The sequence below is a fragment of the Zootoca vivipara genome, chromosome 1 (assembly GCF_965207765.1).
Source record: "Zootoca vivipara chromosome 1, rZooViv2.hap1.1, whole genome shotgun sequence".
In the NCBI taxonomy this organism is placed as follows: domain Eukaryota; kingdom Metazoa; phylum Chordata; class Lepidosauria; order Squamata; family Lacertidae; genus Zootoca; species Zootoca vivipara.
In genome coordinates, this window is record NC_142582.1 from 21,642,675 (window position 1) to 21,667,753 (window position 25,079).

The 25,079-nt window shown below is 42.1% G+C and overlaps 1 protein-coding gene across 50 annotated transcripts in view; it reads right to left on the reverse strand.

The window, feature by feature from the left end:
* The window catches only part of TTN (titin), a 290,139-nt gene that overhangs the window by 168,803 nt on the left and 96,257 nt on the right, over window positions 1-25,079 (reverse strand). For all 50 annotated transcript variants that reach the window (XM_088676590.1, XM_088676579.1, XM_088676604.1 and 47 more), the window contains 35 exons: window positions 24,716-25,003; window positions 23,424-23,705; window positions 21,071-21,349; window positions 20,675-20,956; window positions 20,266-20,544; window positions 19,885-20,172; window positions 19,466-19,744; window positions 19,048-19,326; window positions 18,664-18,942; window positions 17,940-18,227; window positions 17,485-17,772; window positions 15,258-15,539; window positions 14,731-15,009; window positions 14,345-14,626; window positions 13,952-14,230; window positions 13,180-13,467; window positions 12,744-13,022; window positions 12,367-12,645; window positions 11,976-12,254; window positions 10,376-10,663; window positions 9,878-10,165; window positions 8,935-9,225; window positions 7,589-7,876; window positions 7,057-7,149; window positions 6,642-6,924; window positions 5,381-5,564; window positions 4,695-4,784; window positions 4,316-4,583; window positions 3,967-4,227; window positions 2,882-3,091; window positions 2,700-2,777; window positions 2,548-2,574; window positions 1,408-1,455; window positions 1,242-1,298; window positions 1,048-1,125 (listed from right to left, as the gene is read on the reverse strand). In XM_088676590.1, the coding sequence (XP_088532716.1) occupies window positions 1,048-1,125; window positions 1,242-1,298; window positions 1,408-1,455; window positions 2,548-2,574; window positions 2,700-2,777; window positions 2,882-3,091; window positions 3,967-4,227; window positions 4,316-4,583; window positions 4,695-4,784; window positions 5,381-5,564; window positions 6,642-6,924; window positions 7,057-7,149; window positions 7,589-7,876; window positions 8,935-9,225; window positions 9,878-10,165; window positions 10,376-10,663; window positions 11,976-12,254; window positions 12,367-12,645; window positions 12,744-13,022; window positions 13,180-13,467; window positions 13,952-14,230; window positions 14,345-14,626; window positions 14,731-15,009; window positions 15,258-15,539; window positions 17,485-17,772; window positions 17,940-18,227; window positions 18,664-18,942; window positions 19,048-19,326; window positions 19,466-19,744; window positions 19,885-20,172; window positions 20,266-20,544; window positions 20,675-20,956; window positions 21,071-21,349; window positions 23,424-23,705; window positions 24,716-25,003 (8,190 nt within the window). The remainder of the gene's footprint in view (window positions 1-1,047; window positions 1,126-1,241; window positions 1,299-1,407; window positions 1,456-2,547; window positions 2,575-2,699; window positions 2,778-2,881; window positions 3,092-3,966; window positions 4,228-4,315; window positions 4,584-4,694; window positions 4,785-5,380; window positions 5,565-6,641; window positions 6,925-7,056; window positions 7,150-7,588; window positions 7,877-8,934; window positions 9,226-9,877; window positions 10,166-10,375; window positions 10,664-11,975; window positions 12,255-12,366; window positions 12,646-12,743; window positions 13,023-13,179; window positions 13,468-13,951; window positions 14,231-14,344; window positions 14,627-14,730; window positions 15,010-15,257; window positions 15,540-17,484; window positions 17,773-17,939; window positions 18,228-18,663; window positions 18,943-19,047; window positions 19,327-19,465; window positions 19,745-19,884; window positions 20,173-20,265; window positions 20,545-20,674; window positions 20,957-21,070; window positions 21,350-23,423; window positions 23,706-24,715; window positions 25,004-25,079) is intronic.

A 25,079-nucleotide genomic window follows, 5' to 3' on the forward strand; every position in this document is an offset into this window, starting at 1 on the left:
CTATTTATCTACTTGCATTTTGATGTGCTTTCGAACTGCTAGGTTGGCAGGAGCTGGGACCAAGCAACGGGAGCTCACCCCGTCACAGGGATAGGAACCGCCGACCTTCTGATCAGCAAGCCCTAGGCTCTGTGGTTTAACCACAGCGCCACCTGGGTCCCTTAGAAATTCGTTCATACTTTTTTCAAAATATAGTCCGGCCCCCCACAAGGTCTGAGGGACAGTGGACCGGCCCACAGCTGAAAAAGTTTGCTGACCCCTGTTCTAGGGCAACTGTTCCATCAGGGGAAACATTTTGACTTGCCAGACAGAATGACCCCCCCTCCCCACTGTGTGCTGCTGTGAGGGTTGTCTTGATTTCCCCTTCCCCCCCAAACCAGTTTCATGGGGAAGGGGGGGTACACAGGGAGAGGGGAAGCCCTATTGTGCAAGTGGAAGTCCCAGTGCAGGTCTTCCACTGACAGGACTCATTAGTGGAATCCTGCCTTTACAATGCAGTCTTAACCAGGTCCACTCCAATATAAGCCCTATTGAATTCTTACTCCCAGGTAAGTGAGGGCCGATTGTAGATCAGGCATCCCCAAACTGCAGCCCTCCAGATGTTTTGGCCTACAACTCCCATGATCCCTAGCTAACAGGACCAGTGGTCAGGGATGATGGGAATTGTAGTCCAAAACATCTGGAGGGCCGAAGTTTGGGGGTGCCTGTTGTAGATTGTAAGTCCCACTGGCTGAACAGACATCTGAGTGGACATGCACACAGCTGCTCTGTGACATAAGCTGGAGATGAGTCTTAATAACCAAATAGTACTGGATCCCATTGCATGAACTACACATGCTACACACGCTTGCAGATATAGAAGATGCTCCTGAACTTATGCTCTATGTGCATTTGTAGTAACATGTGAAAACTCGTAAAGTTTTTAGAATAAGAGGAACATGGTTTCCCCCCCCCTTCCTTTGCTGTGAGTATGCCTTACACTGGCTAATATATGTTCCTTATAAATCAATTTTATAATATTTGAATCAACTTCTAGATTGATAGTACCTTTAGGAGGGGCAACTTCTTCTGGAGCTTTTGGAACCACCTTTTTGGTGACTTTCTGCACGGCTGTCTTTTTAACGACTAAAACAAGTACAAAACAAATAACGCCATTAGCCACCCAAAACGAACCCAGTAGCAAGTGAACGTGCATGTAAAGATCCGCAATTCTGAGCATGTATGCAACAGAACTGTAATACCTTTTTCCTTTTTCTTCTCTTCTGGCATCAGAAGGAAGAGAGGAAGAGCAGGGGTTTCTGATAAACGCAAGGGAAAATTCAATCAATGAGCATTCATATGGCACACAAGTTCTAACCACCTGCTCTCCCACCCTTAGCAGCAGAATCTTTTATATATAAGGCTTACCTTCAGCTGGAACTTCAACAGGAACCGCAACTCTAGCATCTGGGATATCTGGAGAACCAAATGTGCAAGGAAAGGGCCCATCAAATTAATCTGGTTGCATCCCGTATACAAATAAGAAACTCATTCTCCAAGTGTGGATCCTTATGCAGCCTAAGTGGCACCAAACACACACACACACACACACACACACACACACACACACACACACAAGATACCCAAAGCTTTGGAAATCTCTTAAGGCAGGTATGGGGAAACTTTGGCCTTCCTGATGTTGCTGAACAACAGCTCCCATCAACCCTGGCCACTGGCCATGCTTGTTGAGCAACCTCTGGAGGGCCAAAGGTTCCCATCTGTCATGAAGTTTGCACAAGTGCAAAAACTAATTTCCAAAGTAGGGAAACCAAGCACAGCACAACAAGGAATGAAAAGGGGCCACAACATGCTAGCTGACTTTTCTGGAGGGGGGAAGAAATTAAAAACCAGGAGGAAAAGAATAGTGTGTCCTGGAATGGAATGGAATAGACTATCCTGGTTCAGTTAGAAGACGACTCTTAAGTCATTTGCCCTTATGAAAAAGCCATTCTAAATATACCATTTGGCTTAGATCCAGATGTTGCACCCACTGACAGGAGCATCCTGCTAGTGGGAGCGGAACTCCGGCGGAAGGAAAGGAGATGACTCTTGCCTTCCCTCTGCAGTCCCTTGCACCCTCTGAAAATCTGTTCCAGGGGGTTAGGGGGCCTTCAAAAATGGCAGAAAGGATGAGGTATTTTCAGGAGAGAAGGGTGGCTTTCATTTGCAAGCAACTATTTTTGGCTCCAACCTTTGAATTGTCCTATTTGGAACACACAAGAACAAATAGCCTATGCTCACTGAAACTAACTACCATATAGTATTAAGGCTGCAGGCTTTTGTGCATGTGCCAGGGGATTTTCAGCCCCACCCCACCCCCATCTAGAAACATCCAGAGGCCATTGCTGAAAATCTGAGGAGGCTCCACAGTGGCATCCAACCCAGAGGGGTAGGGGCGAAGGGGAAATGTACAGGCAGAGATCCTCATCATGTGTGAGCACATGTCTGGTGTTTCAAATACAAAAATAAAATTTGATACAAATGCATCCATGCTTTTTTCCCCTTTACCTGGAGGCTTCACTTCCAGTTTAATTTCTGCAAGAGAAGAAAGTAGATTTGCATTTGAAATTATTTCCACTTCACGGACATCATTTCCACCCTTCCATCTTACGTCCTGTGGTTTTTTGGTTTTTTTTAAGTTGAAGAAAGCATTTACTAACCTTTAGTAGTCAGATAAAGTTCAGCAGTGCTTCTTGCTTCACCTCTTGGCTCAAGACGAGCAATTACAGAATACACCCCTGAAATCACAAAGGCAATTTGTTACGTGACATCATTTTTGCCAGCAACCCGGGGGGGGGGGGGGGCGGACAGCAAGGGAAGGAAGCAAATAGCGTAACATTACCTTCATCATCTGAAGTAACGTTGTGGATAGTCATATAATGGCAACGGCCTTCATTTCTGAAACTGTACTTTTGACTCTCCCTGAGTTCAACTTTGCCTTTATACCATGTGACGACTGCATCATCAAAGGATACTTCGCACTCAAAGGTTGCAGATTGGTATTCGCTCACCACTATGTTCTGAATGGTCTTTGTAAACTGGATGGGTTCAGCTGTTTTGGAAACAATTTTTTTTAAAAAATGTAACAATTATTCCTTTACACAATTTTTTTCTCCATCCTTACATGAAGCTTTGAATGCTACATGACTCCGCCAAAAAACAAAGAAAGTTATACAAAGAACTGAGCATTCAGCATTCCATGACAGCGAGTTCGTATACTGGAAGTAGATCTGAAACTTAAGATAGTTGGCACTGTCAGCAATAAGCCGTCCCGGGGGCCAGGGGCTAAACTGGCCCCACAGGCCAAATGTGCGATTGCTCTCACAAACGTGAAGAACAACGCACACAAGTCAGTAAATAAGGCTAAACTGCTTTATTTACATATAAACTGGGAGCTCAACATTATGGCTCCCTCTCTCTGGCATCGCAGCCAGTAAAGAGAACAGACAAAGGATAAAACAGTCCCACTTAGGAACAACAGGAAGACAACCATCCTGTCTACGTCACACCCACTCTGTGGGAACAAAACACATACAGTCATATGATGCACAACAGTCCTATGACTGCAGACGGGGAATGAATCTCCCAACAGGCACAGCACTGTGCTGTGTCAGAATCAAGAGAAGCCAGGTAACAATGGAAAGGGCTGCGATCATAGTAAAAACCACAGCATAAAAGTGCCAAATGATGAAATGGGGTAGCAAAATCCCTCCCATTGTAAAGTCAAGCTATAAGAATGTTCAAAGAGAAATAAGCTGAGATAAGAATGAGTATAATGACAGCATGACTGATATCTTGGGCAGTGCGGGAAGAAGTATAACAGAATTTTCTCCCACCAGAGGATTTCCCAGTATTGTCTTTTCTGTCTTATTTGTCAAGATTTTCCCAAACTTGCTGATTCTTACATAAAGATGTGCATAAACATACCTTCAATTGTTAGGTCAGCAGTTGTTTCCAGATGGTCAAACCTGCAGGTATAGCGCCCCTGGTCTTCTGTTCGCACATCCTTGATAATGAGTCTGTGCATCTTCTCTGAAACTTCAGCTGAATATCTACCTCCTATTTTAAGAGCCTTTCCATTTCTGAACCACTGGGATTTTGCATTTGGAACAGAAAATTGACAGGCGAAAGAGCATGTAAAGCCTTCTTTGAGTGAAGTGTCACGCAGATGCCGTTCAATTGCTGGTTCTGTTAGCAAGTTCAAGTACATATTTTAGAAAATGCCAAGTAAAAACCAAAGCTTAAGTTTGTGTTAAACAGAAATTTTTGAACTTACCAATCACAGTAAGCTTAGCGCTGGCAATATGTGGTCCACAGACCACTCTGTAATTTCCTTGATCTCCAAGTTGACAATTCCTGATTTTAAGTATGTGTCGGTCACCTTCAATTCTTATTTCATACTTGTTGTTAGAGTCCAGTTTTTCCGTGCCTTTGTACCAGGAAAGTTTGATTTCTGGATAATTAATTTTAATCTCACACTCAAACACGGCATCTTCATCTGTTATTACAGTCAGATCTTCAATATCTCTGATCAGAGTGACGGGCTGAAAAACATTTTTCATATATTTGACTGTTTCAGAGCACAGCCTGTGCTATGTATTAGCTACAGTTGTCAACACACATAATTAAATTACGTAATATATGGCAACAACTACCTCTGTCTGTGTAAGTCTTTGCTGAATAAATGATACCAGTTCATCAAACTCTTGTTCTTCCCTTCTAGATCTCTCCGTTACTTCAATCTCCTGTTGGAACAAAAACCATGGTTTAAAATGGAAGAAAACCTTCATGCTTTTAGCTATTCCCTTTTGCCAAAACTTTATGAATATGAAGCAGTTCTGTATATTCATTGCAGATCTAACTTCCCTTACAATGCAGGACAGCTCAACTCCAATCCTTCTGAAATGCTTAAGGTTACCCAAAAATAATCCAGTAAAAACTATCAAAAGCACATCTTTTCTTCTCTACTGTCCCTAAGCAATGCCTCTTAGTTTATACAACTCATTTGATGAGGTATGATTGACATCTTTTGGAGAGCAACACTGAGTAGGGTTGGCTGTGAAGATGTCGTGAATAAACTATCCCCAAATGTGAACCTTCGTGACATCAGAAGCAACAGCTAAGTTCCAAAACAGAATATAAATCTCTGTAATTGGTTAACTGTATATCTGGAATATTGAACACACTTATTTAAGCAATAAATAAATGGGGTCACGAAGAGTCGGACACGACTAAACGACTAAACAACGACAACAACAACAACATTTAAGCAATAATAATACATACAACACATTTCAAAAAATTACTTTGAAGCAAATGTACAGTATATGCTGGTATTTACCAGTCTATGAGTTTCTTCTTCCTGGCTTTGTTTCAGCAGCTCAAAAGCTTGGAGGAGACCTCGGAAATCGGTAATTCCATACATACGTGCATATTTTTCATATTCTTTAGGATCTACATTTTTCAGAAGTTCCATTATATCAATGGCCTTTTCTTCCTCATCTTCCTTCCTTTTAGTTGGGGTCCTATAGAAATAGCAGAATTTTTGGTGTTGTTCATAAAATAGGCTCTCTGTGTTGGATGGTTCAATGTTATGAATTGCTAAATTGCTCAAGCTATTTTTGGTCATCTGCATATTATCCCTTGCTTTTTCCTGTAAGACTAATTGCAGCTGTTAACAGTTGTCAACAGGTTTACCATACCCATTGAGTCAATCACCCATCTCCTACTACCCTTCTGAGAAAAACCCCACTCCAGCCTCCCACTATATATTAGGGTCTGATTAGTTCTGTTTCAGTGTATCTGAAGAAGTGTGCGTGCACACGAAAGCTTATACCCAGAACAAACTTAGTTGGTCTCTAAGGTGTTTTGACCGTGTCAGACCACCACGGCTACCTACCTGAATCTAGAATCCTTTTTTAACCCAGCCAACCTTACCTCTGTGTGCACAATGCATAGGTTTGCACTTAGTTAACTTTTCAGATAATTTACATTCCTTTATGTAACATGCCATGGAGAATCATAAATTACATCTTGACAAGTTTCTCTTAATGATTTTTCTGACCAGGAAACAGAACTTTTCATTCACGCCCTTAAAACAGCATGTCTGATATATCCCTGTGGGTCTGCTGTCATGTTGTGGGATATCTCATTCATATACAATTGGATATGGATTGAATTATGCTCAGAGTAGACTCTCTGAAATCAGTGGGACTTGTTAGTCATGACTCAGTGGGTCTACTGTAAGCATGATTCAGCACAACCTAAGCCATAATGTTTATTTTTCTAAAAGTGATGGCGGTTGTCCTCAGCATTAGAGACTGGATCAAATTGTGGTTTCAGACTTTAATTAATACAACATTCTGTTAGTCCCTAGTGCTGAGAATACTGCATGACATCTACTACATGTTTACCAGACTGAAGTTTGAGTGTCATGATCAGGTATAGACTTCAAGAGGCATGTTTAGTCAGAAATAAGTCCTGCTGAGTCCAGTGCAACACGGCTACTATTAAGAGTGTTTAAGGTTGCAGCCTGAGTTATATTTGTGGTTCAGATGCTGCCTCACCTTCGGATTAAAACTTAGAGCAATTCCAGTACTTACTTCTTTAGTTTTGCTCTAAGATCCCCCTCTATCACTTCTTGTTTCTTCTCCTCAACCTGTAGGTTGACGTTGCTGTCAATTTCACCGTGTTGATTGAAAGCCACACATCTGTAATGCCCAGAGTCAGTTTTTGTTGTATCCTTTATTTCCAGCTTGGCTTCATCTCCTCTTTGCTGAATGCTAATGCGACCTCCTTGGTTGAGTTGCCTCCATTTCCCCTTCATCCATTTAACATTGGGGATGGGGTCACCACCGACTTTGGCAATAAATGTTGCAACGCTCTCTGATGAAGAAGAAAAGAAACAAAATGTAGTAAAGAAAATATCTGTCACTGGCCGGGGGGAAACAACAGTCAACATATGCCAAATTCAAGTATTATGAAAGACGACTATTTTTTTTTTGAAGCTTGGCTTACTTTCGATGACAGTGATGCTTTGAGGCTCCGAGACAAAGTAAAGCTTGCCATCAGTTGGTGCTTTCTTAGCTGCTGGGGCCGCTGCTGCTTTTTCTGAAAAAGCATATTGAGGGAATTAAGTGGTGGAGCAGAAAGGGACTACACTAAAACTAAACAACAACCACCCATGCCATAGATGAGACCATTGACTAAATACACGAAATACTAACCAGTTTATGTGTTGGGGTCCTTTTGTTTGATTTAATTTTATACCCCGGCACAAGTCATGTATAAAATACAGGATACCAAGGAACAACTAGCTCGGGGTACTGAAGCAAATGCTTTTTGGGTGGCAATAACTATGAAATAATGCATGTGAATATGCAAGTTGTAGTGTAATATGCAGTCATGTGCTCAGCAAAAATAAGCTGTTTTGACCTGCTAATTTATAGGTGAAGCGGCTCCTATTTATTGTAACAGGGAGATGCTGAATAGACTGATACCGGAATTTTGAGTTACTATTTCATCACCTAAGCATTCAGTTTCACCGTACCTTTAATTGTCACTTTTGACTTGCAAGAATCAGTTCCAGCTGCATTCGAAGCTTTGCATATATACTCGCCAGAATCAGTCTTAGTAACTGCCTGGACTTCCAAAACAGCGGATCCATTAGCAAAGCTCAAGCTGCATTTATCAGATGATCTTAGCTCTTTCCCAGCTTTTAGCCACTGGATTCTGATGGGCTGCGATCCCTTGACATGGCAACTGAGCTGCAGGATTTTACCTTCTTCTATCGTTGCTGGTTTAAGAGGTTGATCAAATACTGGTGGTTTTTTGGGCTCTGTAATGCCATCCGAATGGACAAAATTATGAAAGCAAGAGAAGAAAAGATGTTAAGTAATAATTTCTCTTCCATAGCAAGATGCAGATCTGGGTTTGAATAAGATTATGCAGCGGATGCTGATGAATCCATTCCATTTCCCCAGTACAGTATTTATACGGTAAAAGTAGTACAAAAAGAATGGAGGTATGAACATACTTTAACGTAGCACCTAAAGCTGTTATTTTGCAAAGAGAAATGATTATGAAAGCATTGAATTAGCTGCACAATATGCATTATCACCGATTATGTTAACAGCACAAAATGTGATGATTTCACACCAAGATACCAAAGATGTACAAGCCAGAAAGGTTGGAACAATATATTACACAATTGGTTACAATCCTCCACTTTTGATACCTTTAATGTGATATTGTTAAGAAAAAAAGGCATTTCAAAGAGTCCTTAGAAGGATAGCAGTTCCATGTAAGAAAAAGCAGCCACTCAATGCATTGCTTATCTGATCAGACTATCACAAATGCAGCTATATCTTCAAGCGCTGGGAAGCATTAAACACTTTCTAACATTTGAAGCAGTCCTTAATGGATTCATTTGCAAAACAATTTTTTTCATGGATGAAATTTTTATGCACTGTTAACAATAAGTATGAGCACTAATTATTTTTTATAAAGTGATGAAAAGATAATATAGCTTTTTCAGAAGGCTTAGCATTTATAGAAAAACATCTGGAAGATGTCTTTTTCAAAGAATAATCTATTTTTGCCTCTTCAAGCATGCATAAAGCGGCATTATTAAAGAGTTTAGTAAACAGCAGAACTTATTTAATAACAGAAATGTCAAGTAATGAAGAGCTTCAGAAGAATTGCCTACTATTTTCTGAGTATTACAGTTAACTCCTGCTTGGCCTCTGAATAAATAACATGGGACAGGATTTCATCACCCAATGTAGAAAAGTAATTGCAATTAATGAGTATTCCAGCGCAATTAGACAATCAGAAAACACCAAGAGCTTATGAACTTAAGAAGAAATATAAATACCATGAAGGCTGCCAACTAACCTTTAATAACCACAGAAGAAGTACAGAGTGCACTCCCAGCCTCATTGGACACTTTGCAGGTATATAAACCTGCATCAGCTTGTCCTGAATTCTTAATTTCAAGGAGAAGAGTGTTGTTTTTGAATGATATTTCACAATTAGGGCTTCCATAAATCTCCTGGTTATTCTTGTACCAGGCGACAGTCAAAGGCTGGGAGCCAGAAACGCGGCCCTCAAGTTTAAATGTGTTCCCTTCTGTCTCTTCTACAGTTTCTGACAGCTTTTTGGTGAAGGATGGTGGAGTCTGTCGTTCTGTCAGAAAGGAAGAAAAATCTTTGTCACCCTCTGAACAACTGTCTTCTATTCTCCTAGATTTCCCTGTTTACCCTCAGTGGCTCACATCCAGCAGAAGAAACTAGCGCTTGCATGATGAGACTTCCCAATCTTCTCTGTCTCCCTAAAGACGATGTGCTCCCACAAATCTGCTCCAGAGGACTGAGTGCCCCCCAAGAACATATTCGTGGGAGTTCATGGGACTGCATGGGGAAGGAGAGGAAAGGAAAGTCCCAATGGACAAATGGAAATCCATTCACATGCCACCCAAACACTCTTCAATGCATATTTTCAGTTTCCTCCAGTATGTCTTGTTAAAATACAGAGGTTGTGATGTTTTCCAAAGCATCACATAATCATTCTAGCTTGAACTCTCAGACCTCCTAGGCGAGTGGAAGGCACTCATGCAAGAAGTCTCCAGATTTTGTTTATTCCAATGCCGGCTACAGCCACCACCTGCACTGCACATGATTACAGGTAATCCTCTGAAATTCAAATGTGACTTTTTGGAAGATGCGGGGAGACGTAAACAAAAACTAAACCCTTCACACATGTGAAAATCTGCTCACTGTTCTTTAGAGAGAAGCCAATATGCTGTAGTGGAATCTGGTACAGATTAAACACCCAGTACCTTTAATATTAAGTTGAGCTGTGCAAGAGTCCTTTCCAACTTCGTTGCTAGCATGACATGTATATTTTCCAGAATCCCCTTTGCCAACTTTCAGAATTGTCAAATGGGCTATATTTTCCACATAGCTGATCTGGTACTTCCCTCCAGTTCGCAATTCTTGGTTATCCTTTGACCAAGTAACCTTTATTGGGCGTGTTCCAGAAATGTGGCATTCGAAGTCAGCACCATCACCAGCAACGGCGTCAACAGGTGCAATTGGGATGTCAAAGAATGGAGGCGTCTTCCCTTCTAAAGAGTGGAAGAAGTAAAAATAAGGTGTGACTTTGTACATGTTAATCCAGATGAGTTACGTTGTTAAGAATGAAACACATGGTAATTGCAGGAAGAGGCCCAGGTCACAGCATATTCATCTTTTAGGATTAGCACATAAGTGGGGATATGCCATAGAAACACCCCACTGATGATATCAAAGAAAAGTACATTCAACACTTGACAAACCTGTAAGGATGAGTTTGGCACTAGAAGAAGCAGTTCCAATAGCATTGGAAGCTGTGCAAGTATATTGTCCGGTAAGACTCATGTCAGTTTGCGAGATCTGCAGAGTTGCAACATTGTTTAAGTATGACGTTTGCACATTATAGCCATCTCTTATTTGTGCACCATCTTTATACCAGGTTACTTCAATGGGTTCGGAACCAGTAATGCCACAATCAAATGTAATTGGTAATCCAACAGTTTCGTGAATATCTCTTAATTTCCGGGAAAATGAAGGAGGAAGTTTAAGCTCTGCAAGGGAACAAATATTGTACATTGGAGTGTTGTTGTCCAAATGTTATACTATATTTCCATCGCTTAAGATTTTTTCATAGAGGTAAATAGTATGCACATTTGTAGCAACATATGTCCCCGCTGTGGTCTAAACCACTTGCCGTTCGGAAGGTCGGTGGTTTGAATCCCCGCGACGGGGTGAGCTCCCGTTGTTCGGTCCCAGCTCCTGCCCACCCAGCAGTTCGAAAGCATGTCAAAGTACAAGTAGATAAATAGGTATCGCTCCGGTGGGAAGGTAAATGGTGTTTCTGTGCGCTGCTCTGGTTCGCCAGAAGCGGCTCAGTCATGCTGGCCACATGACCCGGAAGCTGTCTGCGAACAAACGTCGGCTCCGCTGGCCTATAGAGCAAGATGAGCTCCACAACCCCAGCGTCATCCGCGACTGGACCTAACGGTCAGGGCCCAGGGACACATTTACCTTTCATGTCCCCAATCTAGCTAAAGGCGGTGATGCCTAAATCCCATTTAAATCAGTGAGAAATAGCTTAATTGGCTGCTAAAGTTGAATGGGAATCATTGCCTTTTTTCCAAACATTTCTGATAAACAGTGAATGGCATAGAAGATGGAATTCATTTTTAAAGATTAGCCGATGTTTGATTGTTCACTATTAGCAAGAACAGAAAGATTGAATCCTGTGGGCAGGAATGAAGTTACGGCATACAGAAGTTCTAATCAGGTCCATGACACAGATGATTCTATAGTGAAGCATCATAACTTGTTTATATTAAATCTATGGAAACTTGCTGTTGAGGAATAAAGAACAGGTAGAAACATGGGGATCTTTTGCAGATATATTCTGCACCACGCCATCAATGCAATAATAGTGCAATAGGGATGGATTTAAACTGTCCACACATTATTCCATATTATTAGCTGCCATGCCATGCTTCTCCAGTGTGTTACCCCATCATTGATAACCTGGAGAGACACTCTTGCACCACAGCACTGCAAAAGTGGGACAAAACCCCCTACACAACATGAAATGTGTGGCATGAAAAGTTACAGGATTTTAGCAGGACCCATGGGATGTGCATGGATTGGAAAGAAGCAGCATGTCCATTGTCAAAACTTCTGCGGGCACAAGCAGTTTTGAAAGCCAGATCATTGCTGTAAATGCCATCATGAGCACACACCACTGTGAACGCACAAGAATAAGGAAGTCCAGGGTCACGGCACAGAATACACTTCCTGTTCTGACACACAGGCACATTTTAAAAGAGCAATAAATAATTGTCTCTGGAGCTTTCAAAAGCATATTGCCATATTCACCTTGAACAGTGAGTAGTGCTGAAGAGGAAGCTTCTCCAATACTATTTTCTGCTTTGCAAATATACTCTCCACCATCGTTGCTACCCAGCTGAGTAAACACCAGCGTGGCAACTTGGTTTTTAAAGTGCATTTTAGAGGTAGCCGTTGCTCTCAGTTTGGTGTCTCCTTTGTACCATGATACAGTGATTTCTGGTGTACCAGCAATTTGACACTGCAATGATGCAGAATCCCCAACTGTCACCTGAGTAGGTTCCAGGCTTCTGACAAAATAAGGTGGTTCTAGAGAATAAACACACAGACTCAGTTACAAAACCAGCCAGACCCTTCCACATGTCACAACAATCATAAAGTTAATGAAAAAGGGCGGTCACTTTTAAAACAATCTACAAACCTAGTATTGAGACTGTAGACTGTGAATTATCTTGTCCCGAGGCATTTTCTATATGGCAAGAATACAGCCCAGCATCGTCCAGTTTGCTACTAGAGATCTCAAGTATGGCAGATGTTTCAGTAGTGGTGATACTGTATTTTTCTGACTGTGATATGTTTATAGCATTTTTCTTCCAGGACACTGCGATAGGAGGTGTACCAGTGTATGTACATTCCAGGACTAACTGCTTTCCTTTCTCAACATTGAAGTCACTCAGTTTCTTCACAAATTTCGCTGGTTCTATCAGAAATAACACGAGAGCAAAAGTTTAAGATAATTGCCTGAGATTTGGGATTTTGTTCCAGTGTAAACAAAGGAAGCTGAAACAAAGAACAAACCTTTTACAAAGAGCTGGGTTGTGCAAGAGATTTTGCCAGCTTCATTGCTAACAATGCAAGTATAGTCTCCACTTTGGGCTGGGAGTACATCAAACAGCTCCAGTTCAGCCACTGATTCTTCCAGAGAGATGTTACATCTATGTCCTGGGGATAGTTCAACACTACCCCGAAACCATTTCACATCAAGGGGAAGGGTTCCTTTAATGATACTTGTGAAAGTTATATTTGCGCCAGATAAAACTTGCAGAGGTTCTGGTTTCTGCACAAAAGATGGAGGTTCTAGACATACGTAAAAAGAGGTTAATGAAACATAGTTATGGTTGAAAAGCAAGCAGCTGTATTTACAAAAGATATAAAGAATATAAGGAGCATGGGTTTTTTTAATTAAAAAAACTGATATCCTGTTCTTATTAACTACCTAAGTTTCAGTATTTACCTCTGACAATGAAATATGCATCACATTCATCAGATCCAGCTACATTAGTTGCCGTGCAAATGTAATTTCCAGCGTCTGACTCTTGAACAGCATTCACTCTTAAAGAACAAGTGTTATCTGTAAGAGTTGCCTGATACTTTTCTCCGCTAGTGATCTCTTCTCCGTCATGGAACCAAAAAACAGAGATGGGAGGTGACCCAATTACTTTGCACTCAAGTACAGCAGATGAACCCAAGAGTCCATGTGTTTCCTTCAGCTTCTTTGTGAATGAAGGTGGTATAATGCGATCTGTGGAGCACAAAGCACAGATAAAAACATTATGGCTTCTCTTCACAGGCTTTCTTATTTAGTTTTTTTTAAAAAAGCATTAGATTCCCAAGGGCTTAATGATAATTAAACTATTTATTGGCATAAGAAGTTTGAGATGGATCTTGAAAGCAGGCATATGCACTCTCTTCATTTTAGAGGCATGTCCACGGCTTCTCCTTGTCTCCACATCCAGCATTGTGGAACTCTCTTCTAGCCGACATTAGAGCAGCCTGCTTTCTGTTCAACATCAAGTGCTTTTTGAAGACTTTCTTATTTCAGTAGGCATTTTAAGGAAGCTTTCCATCTTTAACCATTCACTTAAATTTATTCCATCCACTCTTCTGGTTTGATCGTACAGCGCTTAGAAATTTCAGAGGTTAAGCAGTATAGGAAATCACTGAATTAGATGAAAAAGTCCATATATCAAGATGCAGATGGGATATTCCCAAGTCATTCAACTAACCTGAAACCTGGACTGATGCCGTGCAACTGCTTTGGCCTACATTGTTTTTCACCTCAAACGTATATTCTCCACTGTCCTCTACTCCTGTATTCAGAATCTTAAGCCCAGCTACTTTGTTGAAGAAAGTGATTTTGTATTTGTGGTCGGAAGAGAGCTCATGCCCGTTTTTGAACCACCGAGTAGTCAGCTCTGGTGTCCCAGCTACCGTACACTCCAAAGTACAAGAATCTCCAGTCGTGACTTTCATTGGTCCTGGTTTCTCCACTATAGATGCTGGCTCTGGAATAAGATGCAAAACGAATCATATTTGTAAATAAGATGTTAATATGTTTAAATATTTATTCTTCAGTATGCTTTTGTTGTTGTTGTTGTTGTTTTTTACTCTATACCAACCTAGAACCGATAAAGTAGCAAAACACTCCTGACTTCCGGCGTCATTTTTAATCTGGCAGGTATATTTCCCAGTGTTGCTTGGTTCTGCATTTACAACCTGAAGGATGGCAACTTTATCGGAATATGACATCCAGACATTTTCACTTTCTCTGATGATTTCACCTTTGTCTTTCATCCAGACAACAGAAATTGGCTCAGAACCTTCTACCGTAGCTTGCAATTCCGCTGGATCCCCAACAACAGCAGTGGTATCAATAGGTTTCTTCACAAACCTTGGGGGTCCTGATCAAGAGGTGGAAAATATGTAAGTGATGGTTAAGAGAGTAAGATTTTAAAAAACCTGGAGCCGCTGGGGGAAACATGGCAATGGAAAGTCTTTTACAAACCTTTCAGCATCACAGAGCAGATGCAAGTGTCACTTCCCACATCATTGACAGCTTTACAGTGATATTCACCAATGTCTGCCGCATCAACGTTGAGAATGTGAATGCTAGCAAGGTAATTCTCAGACAAAATCTTGTACTTTTTGCTGCTTCTTATTTCCCTTTTATCTTTGCACCATGAAACATGGAAGGGAGGAGTGCCTTGAAGCTCACATTCAAGGTGAACATCGAAACCTTTCAGAGCCTCTACTGGCCGCGGTTTCTTGCGGAAAACAGGAGGAGCTATAAAAGAGGAGGTTTGGATTTCTGTTAAATGTGGAGGAGCAACGTACAGAGAGCACACCGTTAAGAATGAAAGATTGCAATGAAATGGGAGGGAAGAGACATGCAAAGGAAATTTCCCATTCCAAATAAAGTGGCCCACTAGTGGCCTTTAATGGAAACGGATATTGGCTTGCTTAGTAGAAGACGGCAAGCCCTTGCAACCTTCTACAACAGGAAGGGTAGAGAAAGGAAGAGCAGGTTCTGACCTTTCACTTTCAGTGAAGTACTGCTGTTCGCGCTACCCGCTACATTTTGGGCTTCGCAAGTGTAGTCTCCACTGTCTTCAACACTCAGGCCGTGCATTTCAATGACTGCCACAGAATCGATGAATGACATGCTGAATTTGTCACTGGGATGAATTTGAGTTTCACCCTTGTACCACACAATGTTAATTTCTGGAGAGCCACCTATTCTGCATTCAAATCTAGTTGAATCGTGCTCTTTCACAACTCTGGAGGAGTCTAACTTCTTAATAAACCTCGGCGGCTCTATTAGGAAAAAAAAAACAAGGAAAGGAAATGAATACATAAAATTGCTTGTGTTAATTTTGCAAGATCTCAGGAATGTGAGCCATCTATATTAGCCATCAAAGTGTATTAGCAAAGAGTTTACAGTCAATCTATGGAGGCAAAGTGACCCCTTACAAGTCCTGCCATAGAGCACTCAAGAAAAGTTCACACCACATCTGCTTCAGAAGTATATTTCATGGTGGTATGATAAAAAGACTGGAGAAGCACACATGGAAGCACAGGGGATTCTATCAGCCCCTCCTTGTAAAATTTAAATTATCTCCATTATATGCAAGACAAAAAAGGAGAAATACAACTGATAAATATAACCACAGAGGATTAGGCTCTCAATGGATGGAAGTTGTGATGGCCGTAGGCTACCTCCAGGATAAGATAGAGGCAGCAAGCCTCCAAATAGAAAGGGCTGGGGGGGGGGAACAGTGGGAGAGAGCTATTGCCCTCATCTCCTGTTTATGGGATTTCCAGAGACATCTGATTGGCTACTGTGGGAAAGAGGAGGCTGGACTAGAGAGCCTTTTGGTCTGATCCAGCGGAGCTCTTGTAAATACTACACCCAGAGTTAGTAACCCACACTGTGATCTATTTGCTTGAGCCTTCCCTGCACTCAACAGCCTCCCTCCCAACTTTAAGAAGGAGCTGTCAATATTGCTCACTACCCCAGGGACATTTTGCTCCTCTCCATCCTTGCGTTCCTCCTAGAATGCATGGAGACAGACAGGAATTGACATCTACCATCACTACTGCACTGTACCAGGCTAGGGAAATGCAGTGGACCTGGCTGAACATGCCTTTCACACTCCTTTCTCTGTGGAATGGGGCTTACTTCTAAATCTAGCCTAGCATTCTGAGATTAGGCAGGGGAGCAGTGATTTCATGCCTTTGACAACTATGCATTAGATTAGGAGAATATTCAGCAGGTAAAGCTTCCCCTATTGTTGCATTATCATGCATTATCCATGCATTGAATCTCTGCTATTCATACAATGCCAAAGGCATTGATAGAAACAACTCAACAGGCCTGTTTACATCAATACCCACTCAGATTCTTTCTAAACGTGCAATATCTGAAGGCTGATTTCTCTACGTAATGTGATTGCAGATCCGGCCTGAAGTTTTCCCTAAAGCTTAACTATGTCCAATTAAAGTTATGGTAGGTCATAACTCTTTGCCCATTTAAATAATGGCTGCATGGGTTGCAATCCAGTGGTGTCCCTCCGCTGGACTGATTGAGTGGAAGATTCCATTGGAAGAATGAGAAGGAAATGTTTGCAATTTCCGCTCCCATCAGCAGCCCCAGGCACCCACCAAAAGTGCTCCAGAGGGTTGGGGGATCCTTTGAAACATTATGAAAGGTGGTATGAGAGGTTGTGGACTGCGGGGAGGGAGAATCGCTTGGCATCACCTCCCTCCTTGTTCCACTGATGGAAGCCTCCAGTGGATCTAAGAGTCTTCTATCAATGGAGAGAGAAGACTGGATACAATACTGTATTTTCTTATCGCACAAATAAACACCAAGTTCTTTTCTTATTCTGGACCACAGATTTCCCAGCTTAATCGCACTTCAGTGGAAAACATGATACCACAACTCAAGTGTCACATATTAAATGGAGAGTCTATGTTCAGCCTGTTTATGGCCTAATAACTTTCCACCGGCTGCTAATTTTAAACAGGCTTGTAAGCAATAAACAGAAACCCCAGTGTGGTATTAACATGCTCAAGAAAATAACTTCAAGAAGATTTTTATCACCTGCTACTCTAGATACAGAATGCCACCCACTTGTGCCCATTTTAGCTGGAAGATTCAAACATGTCTTTATTTTTACAAAATTGGGGGGAGAAGAAGAGGAAGAGGAAGAGGAAGAAGAGGAAGAAGAAGAAGAGACAGCACTTTCCATCAAATTACCTTTAAAACTCAGTTGAGCGCCACAAGAATCCTTCCCAGCACTGTTGCTTGCATAACAAGTATAAAGTCCACTATCACCTTTGCCTACTTTAAGAATGGTCAGTGTGGCAGTGTTTTCTACCAGTGTAATCTTGTAATTGCCACCAGGGCGGATCTCACGGTTATCTTTTGCCCAGCTGACTTTCATTGGCACTGAACCTGTGACATGACACTTGAAAGAACCACTTTCCCCAAGAGCAACGTCAAGGGGCAAAGGCTTCACATCAAAGAACGGTGGTTTCAGGTGTTCTAAAGAAAAGAAAGGAAATCAAAAAGTGAAAAGCGATGGCAGGACGTATTGCCTTCCCTTCAAACAGCAAACTAGTTCTTAGGCTGTTGTTACAGCCCTGTGACTTGTTCACATTCTTTAAAACTGAACCAGCGTGCAACAACTTCGGACCTAGTTGTTTACAAACCTGTGAGTTGGAGCTTGGCACTGGAAGAAGCAGTCCCAAGAGCGTTGTGAGCTGTGCAAGTGTACTGGCCAGCGTGAGCCATGGAGGTTTGCAAGATCTGAAGCGTCGCTATATTGCTTAAGAAGGTGGTTTGAATGTTGCCGTCATCTCTCAGCTGCACCCCATCCTTAGACCAAGACACTTCAAGTGGCTCAGAGCCAACAATGCGGCAGTCAAAAGCTATAGGAGAACCAAGAGTCTCTTGCACGTCTTTCAGTTTTCTCGTGAATGAAGGAGGAAGTTTAACATCTGCAAAAAAATAAATTGCAGAGTGTGATAACTGACCATGCAAGAAGACTCAAAAGAATACCTGGGTCAGTATGCCCTGGACATGTGGAGAATTCCAATAAAAATAACCAGAGCCATGTTCGCTGTTCCTAACCCCTCATGCCCCACACCTATATGGGCAAACACAGGGAATAGGAGGTCTGTGTGTGCTTCCCTTTCAAACTCATGCAAGTTCGGTAGTTTGCAGGGTTTGGAGAGAGAAGGAAGGCTGCATAGAGACACAGGAAGAACTCAGAGGTATCTCAGTCTCCTTACAGCTCAGCCAAGCAGCTTGTGGACATGCTGAAGGTCCTGTCACCATGCCTGTGATTTAAGTGGGTCACACACTTCAGCATATTACACCCAAATATTGTGTGTAATATGACACGGGTCAATTATTTTAAAAAAGAGCCATCACCTTTGATGGTGATTGTTGTCATTGAAGTAGCAAACCCAACGCTGTTTTCTGCTTTGCAGATGTATTCGCCAATGTCAGCGTTCTCTACCCGGCTGAAGGCGAGTGAAGCCACATTGTTCTTGAAGTGCATTTTATAAGCCTGTGTAGATCTTAGTTTGGTATCTCCTTTGTACCATGACACTTTAATTTCCGGTGTTCCAGCCACTTGGCACTGTAACGTTGCAGGCTCTCCAATGGTCACCTCCAAGTGAGCCAAGTGCTTAACAAAATGAGGTGGTTCTGCAGCAGAAATAATCATAGTCAATACCCACAGTCAATCTAAGCACATCAGAAGATGGCAATTAATACAAGAATAGTTAACCAACTATCAAGACAGCAACACACCTATGACTGATACCAGGGCATGACATACATCCTCCCCAGCATCATTTGCAACTTCACAGATATATTCTCCTTCATCTTCTGTAGAACTATTAAGAATTTCCAGAATGCCTGATTTTTCTGTGGTGGTAATATTGCATTTTGGAGACTGTGTGATGTTTAAGCCATTCTTCTTCCATGTTACTGCGAGTGGAGGAGTTCCGCTGAATGCGCTTTCTAGAATTATGGATCTCCCATGTTCTACACTAAAATCGCTCAGCTTCTTCACAAACACAGCAGGCTCTAAGATAAAGTCATTTGAAAGAAATGGTTAAACCAAGAACTGCAATATGGGTGTCTCTCTCTCTCTGTGTGTATATCACACAGACATGTGCACACACTTAACATGTGTACATGCCATAATAATAACATTTGGACAAACCTTTTACAAAAAGATGTGTAGTGCAAGAAGCACTGCCAGCATCGTTCGTGGCAAGGCAGGTGTAATCTCCAGTCTGGAGTGGTCCCACTTCGAACAATTCCAGCTCCGCAGCTGAATCTGCCAAGGTGATGTTGCACGTTTTCCCTGGCACGAGTTCTCTACTCCCCTTAAACCAGTTCACTTTGAATGACGGAGTTCCCCTAATCAGACTCCTGAACGTTACACTCATTCCAGGTAAAACCTCCAGCGGGTCTGGCGTCTTTGCAAAAGAGGGTGGTTCTAGAATTACACACAACATTAAAAAAGTTAACGCAAATGTGCCAGGTAGCTAACATCTGTATAAAATAGGCTGTCAAGAAAGCAAGATAAACACGCACTGGAAAGATTTCCAATGGATGCCTTGTCTATCCTTTACTGACCTTGTACTGTCAAAAAGGCACTGCATTCGTCAGAACCGGCTACATTCTCGGCAGCACAGGTGTAGGGACCTGTATCAGATGGGTCCAGAGCATTCACCTTCAAAGCACAGACATTATCTGAAAAACCGGTTTCGTATTTGTCCCCTGGGAAAATTTCATTTCCTCCATAAAACCAAGTGACTGAAATAGGAAGGGAGCCGGCAACTTTGCACTCCAAAACAACCGAGGAGCCCTGCACGCCAAAGGTTTCTTTCAATTTTCTTACAAATGAAGGAGGGATGACGTGGTCTGTGTAGGAAAAGGCAACAAAGAGCCAACTTTTAAGAGGAGAAACGGCAGAAGAGAAGGGCAAATGAGAAACAAAAAGGATCCCAAGCTAACCTGAAATGTCGACGGAGGAAGTGCAGCTGCTTTTCCCCACTTCATTGTGCACTTCAAAAGTGTACAACCCCCTGTCATTCATGTCCGCAGAGAGAACTTTAAGTGCTGCTACCTTGTTGGAGAAGCTGATTTGGTGTTTGCGGCTGTTGGTGAGTTCTCTTCCGTCCTTAAACCACTTGGTAATTAGCTCTGGAGTGCCACCCACCGTGCACTCCAGGGTAAAAGCATTGCCAGAGGTAACTGTCATGGGCTCGGGCTTCTCTAAAATCACAGCCGGCTCTGGAATGAGGGAGACAATTCAGAAAACTTGAGTTTCGAGAAAGACTTAAGAAGCAAATGAGTCAGCTGCTGCAATTGCAAAGGCAGCCAAGATTCAATTCTTTAGAAGGGGGTGGGTGCCTGTACCAACCTAGAACTTGTAAATGCCCTGCGCATTCTCGCATTCCAGCATCATTTTTAATCTGGCAGATGTACTTCCCGCTGTTGGTAGCTTCGGCACTTGCAATCTGAAGAGTTGCGATATTATCCGAAAAGGAAATCTTGAGGTTTTCGCTTTCCCGTATTATTTCACCTTTGTCCTTAAGCCAAACGACAGAAATGGGTTGGGAGCCTTCTACTACGGCCCGCAGTGCTGTGGGTTCCCCGGCATAGGTGGAGGTTTCGCTCAGCTTCTTAACAAACCGAGGAGGTTCTGGCAGGGAAGAGAATTCCTTACGGTAAGAGGAACGTGGCAAGGAAGCCACAAAAGATACGCAAAGAAAAAGATGCTCGCAGACTTTGCACTGCGGCCACACTCATTACTAACCTTTGAACTTCACAGCGCAAGAGCAAGTGTCGCTTCCGACCTCGTTTGTGGCTTTGCACTGATATTCCCCAAGGTCTGCCGCTTCGAGGTTGAGAATGTGGACGCTGGCACTGAAGTTCTTGGTTGTCACTTTGAACTTCTTGCTGCTTCTGACTTGCTTTCTGTCCTTGAACCAGACGACTTCAAATGGCGGTGTGCCTGCTATTTCACACTGAAGGGTGACATCAGAACCCTTGAGTGTGTCTACGGGGCTGGGTTTCCTGCTAAAAATGGGAGGTTCTATAAAAGAAAGGAGATGAGGACATGTAACTGGACTCCTGGGAGGGGTTTCTTGCTAACAGGGGCAAGACATCCAGAAACAGAAGACAGAAGGTATGCCTGTAAATCCCCATTTAGGTGCCTAAGAAGATTCTCTCTCTAGTTCTCCAAAAGCGCTGGGTGCATAGCAGGTCAACTTTAGGTCATTTCTATTTCTAAAGCTGCAAAGTCTTGCTTGGAGACTTTGGCACCCCCGCCAAATTCCTGTTGAATGTGGCACTGAATTTTCCAAATAAATGCAGTTAATAAGCATGGGTGTGTACCTACGCATAACGTTTTCCACTCCCACACCTGCTATTTTCAAACGGACACCCTCAAACATATGCTCTTTCTTATGATCCTCCTTCTTATCCTCATAAGTACTGTATTTTATTTTATTTTTAAATAGAATAAATCCTGTAACTCTTTCCCTGCTGTCCCCTGTAATTGCAATTCACATCTTATGTCTTATCTAACTATAGTGTGTTGCTAGGAAGAAACAGACGATCACCTGGCAGATTGTGTAGCTGGCACACGCAAGAGAAAGCTGGTCCTCCTACTCTTGTAACCTCATATCTCACATTATCACCCACTTCTTTGATCCGTTCACCTGTTGCCTCTTCTTGTCAACTTCCTAGCTATTAATTAGACGCTCGAGAAGTATATCCTAACTGAGGCATAGGTTATCTTTAAACCTTTCACTGCCCGTAAACTGCATTTTCAGGGAATAGAGGGCCTTCTCGGTGGCTGCTCCCAGATGTTTTTGGAACTCCCTCCCTAGAGAAGCTGGGCTGGCTTCCTGCTTCTTGTCTTTCAGCCCGCAGGTGAAGATTTGGGGAACTGACTGCTTTTAGTGAAAGGGCTGGTGCTGTGTTGTTTTTATGGTAATTATTGGTAAGGGTTTAACAGATGTTTAGATATGTATATAGCTTTAAATCTGTCAATGTTTAATTGTTTTTTTAAATGATTGTTTTTCTGTGTTGTTAGTGGTTCTTATGTTTATCTGTAAGCCACTTTAAGTCCAGTCAGGGAATAATAATAATAATAATAATAATAATAATAATAATAATATATTATTATTATTATTATTATTATTAATACCCCACCCATCTGGCCGGGTTTCCCCAGCCACTCTGGGCGGCTTCCAACAGAATATTAAAATACAGAAATCCATCAATTAAAAGCTTCCCTAAACAGGGCTGCCTTGAGATGCTTTCTAAAGGTCTGGTAATTGTTATTCTCTTTGACCTCTGGTGGGAGGGCATTCCACAGGGCGGGTGCCACTACCGAGAAGGCCCTCTGCCTGGTTCCCTGTAATAATGAGTGCTTTTGTTCTAAAAAATTTTAAATGCTTAGGGGTACTCTCATTTTCCTACTCATATTGAAATACTGCCTCCCAATGAGGCCAAACTTAGATTCACAAAAGGTTCAGGGGTATGCGTACCCCTGCATCCCCTCAGAAAAAAACACTGATAATAATAATAATAATAATAATAATAATAATAGATTTTACTCTTTCCCGTCCTGTGCTACTTCACAGTTCTGTAATTTCTGACAGAGGCCAGTGATAGGTAAATGCTGGAGGGGCCACTGATCTGCTAAGACTGCTGCTCCCGCTCTTAAAATTTTCAAGATTGCTTTGCTATATCTATTTGCATAGTGTGCCTGACCTCCTCATCAGCACTGACACCATTTTCACTACAGTCAAGGAATCTTTGGATTTCAAACATCTCTGTCAGTACTTTTGTCTATGCATTCCCAGCATTATAATATAACCATCCAACCATTTAAGGGTAAAGGAAGGGAATGCCTGCAGCTCACTGGTAGAGCACCTGCTTTGAACCCTAAGAAGACCCTAAATTCAACTCCCTGGCATTTGCAGGTAGGGCTGGGAGAGAGTCTGAAATCCTGGAGAGCCACTGTCAGCCAGTGAAGATAACACTGAGGTAGATGGACCAACAGTCTGACTCCGTATGGGGAAAAAAACCAACTACCTTCCAGTGCTCCTAAGGGTTGGGTAGAGTGGAGGAAGTCAGAGGAGACATTGGCTTCTAACCTTTCACTGTGACTGTTGTACTGCAGCTTGCGGTGCCGGCAGAATTAAGTGCTTCACAAATGTAATCTCCACTGTCTTCATGGGTTGCATCAACAATTATTAGCACCGCTGTGGCGTCACTGAATGCCATACGGTGCTTGTCGCTAGCATGGATTTCGTGGTCATTCTTGTACCACACAACTCTGATTTCTGGGGAACCACTGATCTTGCATTCCAGTTGACATGAATCACCCTGTTTCAGCATTCTTGATGGTTCTGGTTTCTTCACAAATTTAGGAGGTTCTGAGAAGCCGGAAGGAAAGTAACATTCAATATGGAGAGGAATAAGAACTATTAAGAACATGCGATTAAGTGTATTAGAAATCTCCATGAAAAAAAACAACAACTGCAAAAATTCTGACATTTCTGCTGAAATAAGCCATTGCCCTGATTCACTGAACAGCAAACACAGCAAAACACAGCCTTTGTTTCCCCATGCCTTCCTTAATCAATCCACTACAAAGAAGGGAGACTGGCACCCAGACTCAACATGGGAGAACTCTTCTGCTGAACCTGTGCTCCCCAAAACAGATGAATATTTTGAGAATCAATACTTATGAGATAAGCCTATCCCAGGTACAATAATCTGGAGGAGGGGAAGAAGGAGCCTATCTGTGCCCAAGCGTTCCATTTCCTTCCATCTCACCTGTTTGTTGACTGGCACTCAAAGCCCTCTCAAACTTTCAGCCTGGGGGGGGGGGGATGCTAAGATGACATCCCAGTGCAGAGGCAAATTGCTATTTCCCTCACTCACCTTGCAACTTGTCTACATCTACTGGAGAGGTGTGCAAAACTCTTGGTAAATCCCCGCTGAAGGATCAAGCTCTCTATGTATGTTTTCCCATTCAACTATTTTTTAGAATGTAAATTATACATAAACTGTAAATGAATCAAATCCACCTCGACCTTTGCAACAGCAAAAATCAAAGAATGCTATAAAAGCTACATTTAACGTGGGCATCTGTAAATCACAACCAGCACATATAATTTGTCATAAGAATTCATCACGTTTCTATGAGCGCAAACATTATTCTTTTGCTCTACTGGGGTTTCAAGACACAGTAAAGAGAAGGAAATAGTTTGGATCTTCAATACTTACAGATAGTTTCCTATGAATTTTTGTTAATTTGAAAGAGGTATGTCTGTCTTTTTTTTATTACTTCTAACAGTTAGAAACAAAGAATTCTGTGGAAAAGAAATCCCAAGAAAATCCCTTTTCTGCATAAAAGATCAGCCAACTTAAATTCAAATACCTTTCACATTAAGCTGGGCCGAGCAAAAGTCTTTCCCAACATCATTGCTAGCTTGGCAAGTATACTGTCCGCTGTCTCCTTTGCCTACTCTCAGAATTCTCAAATGGGCTGTATTTGCTACAAAGGTAATAGCATAATTTCCTCCTGTACGGATCTCGCGGCCATCTTTAGCCCACGTTACATGTATAGGTTGGGCTCCAGTAACATGACACTCAAAGTCAGCACTTTCTCCGACAGGAAGATCTTTCGACTCGGGTGTGATATCAAAGGAGGGAGCTTGTTTGCGTTCTGGGGAATAAAATGAAGAGGAACGATTGGATTTCTTTCGGAAGCGGTAAAGCTAAATACTGCAAAATCTTTTTAG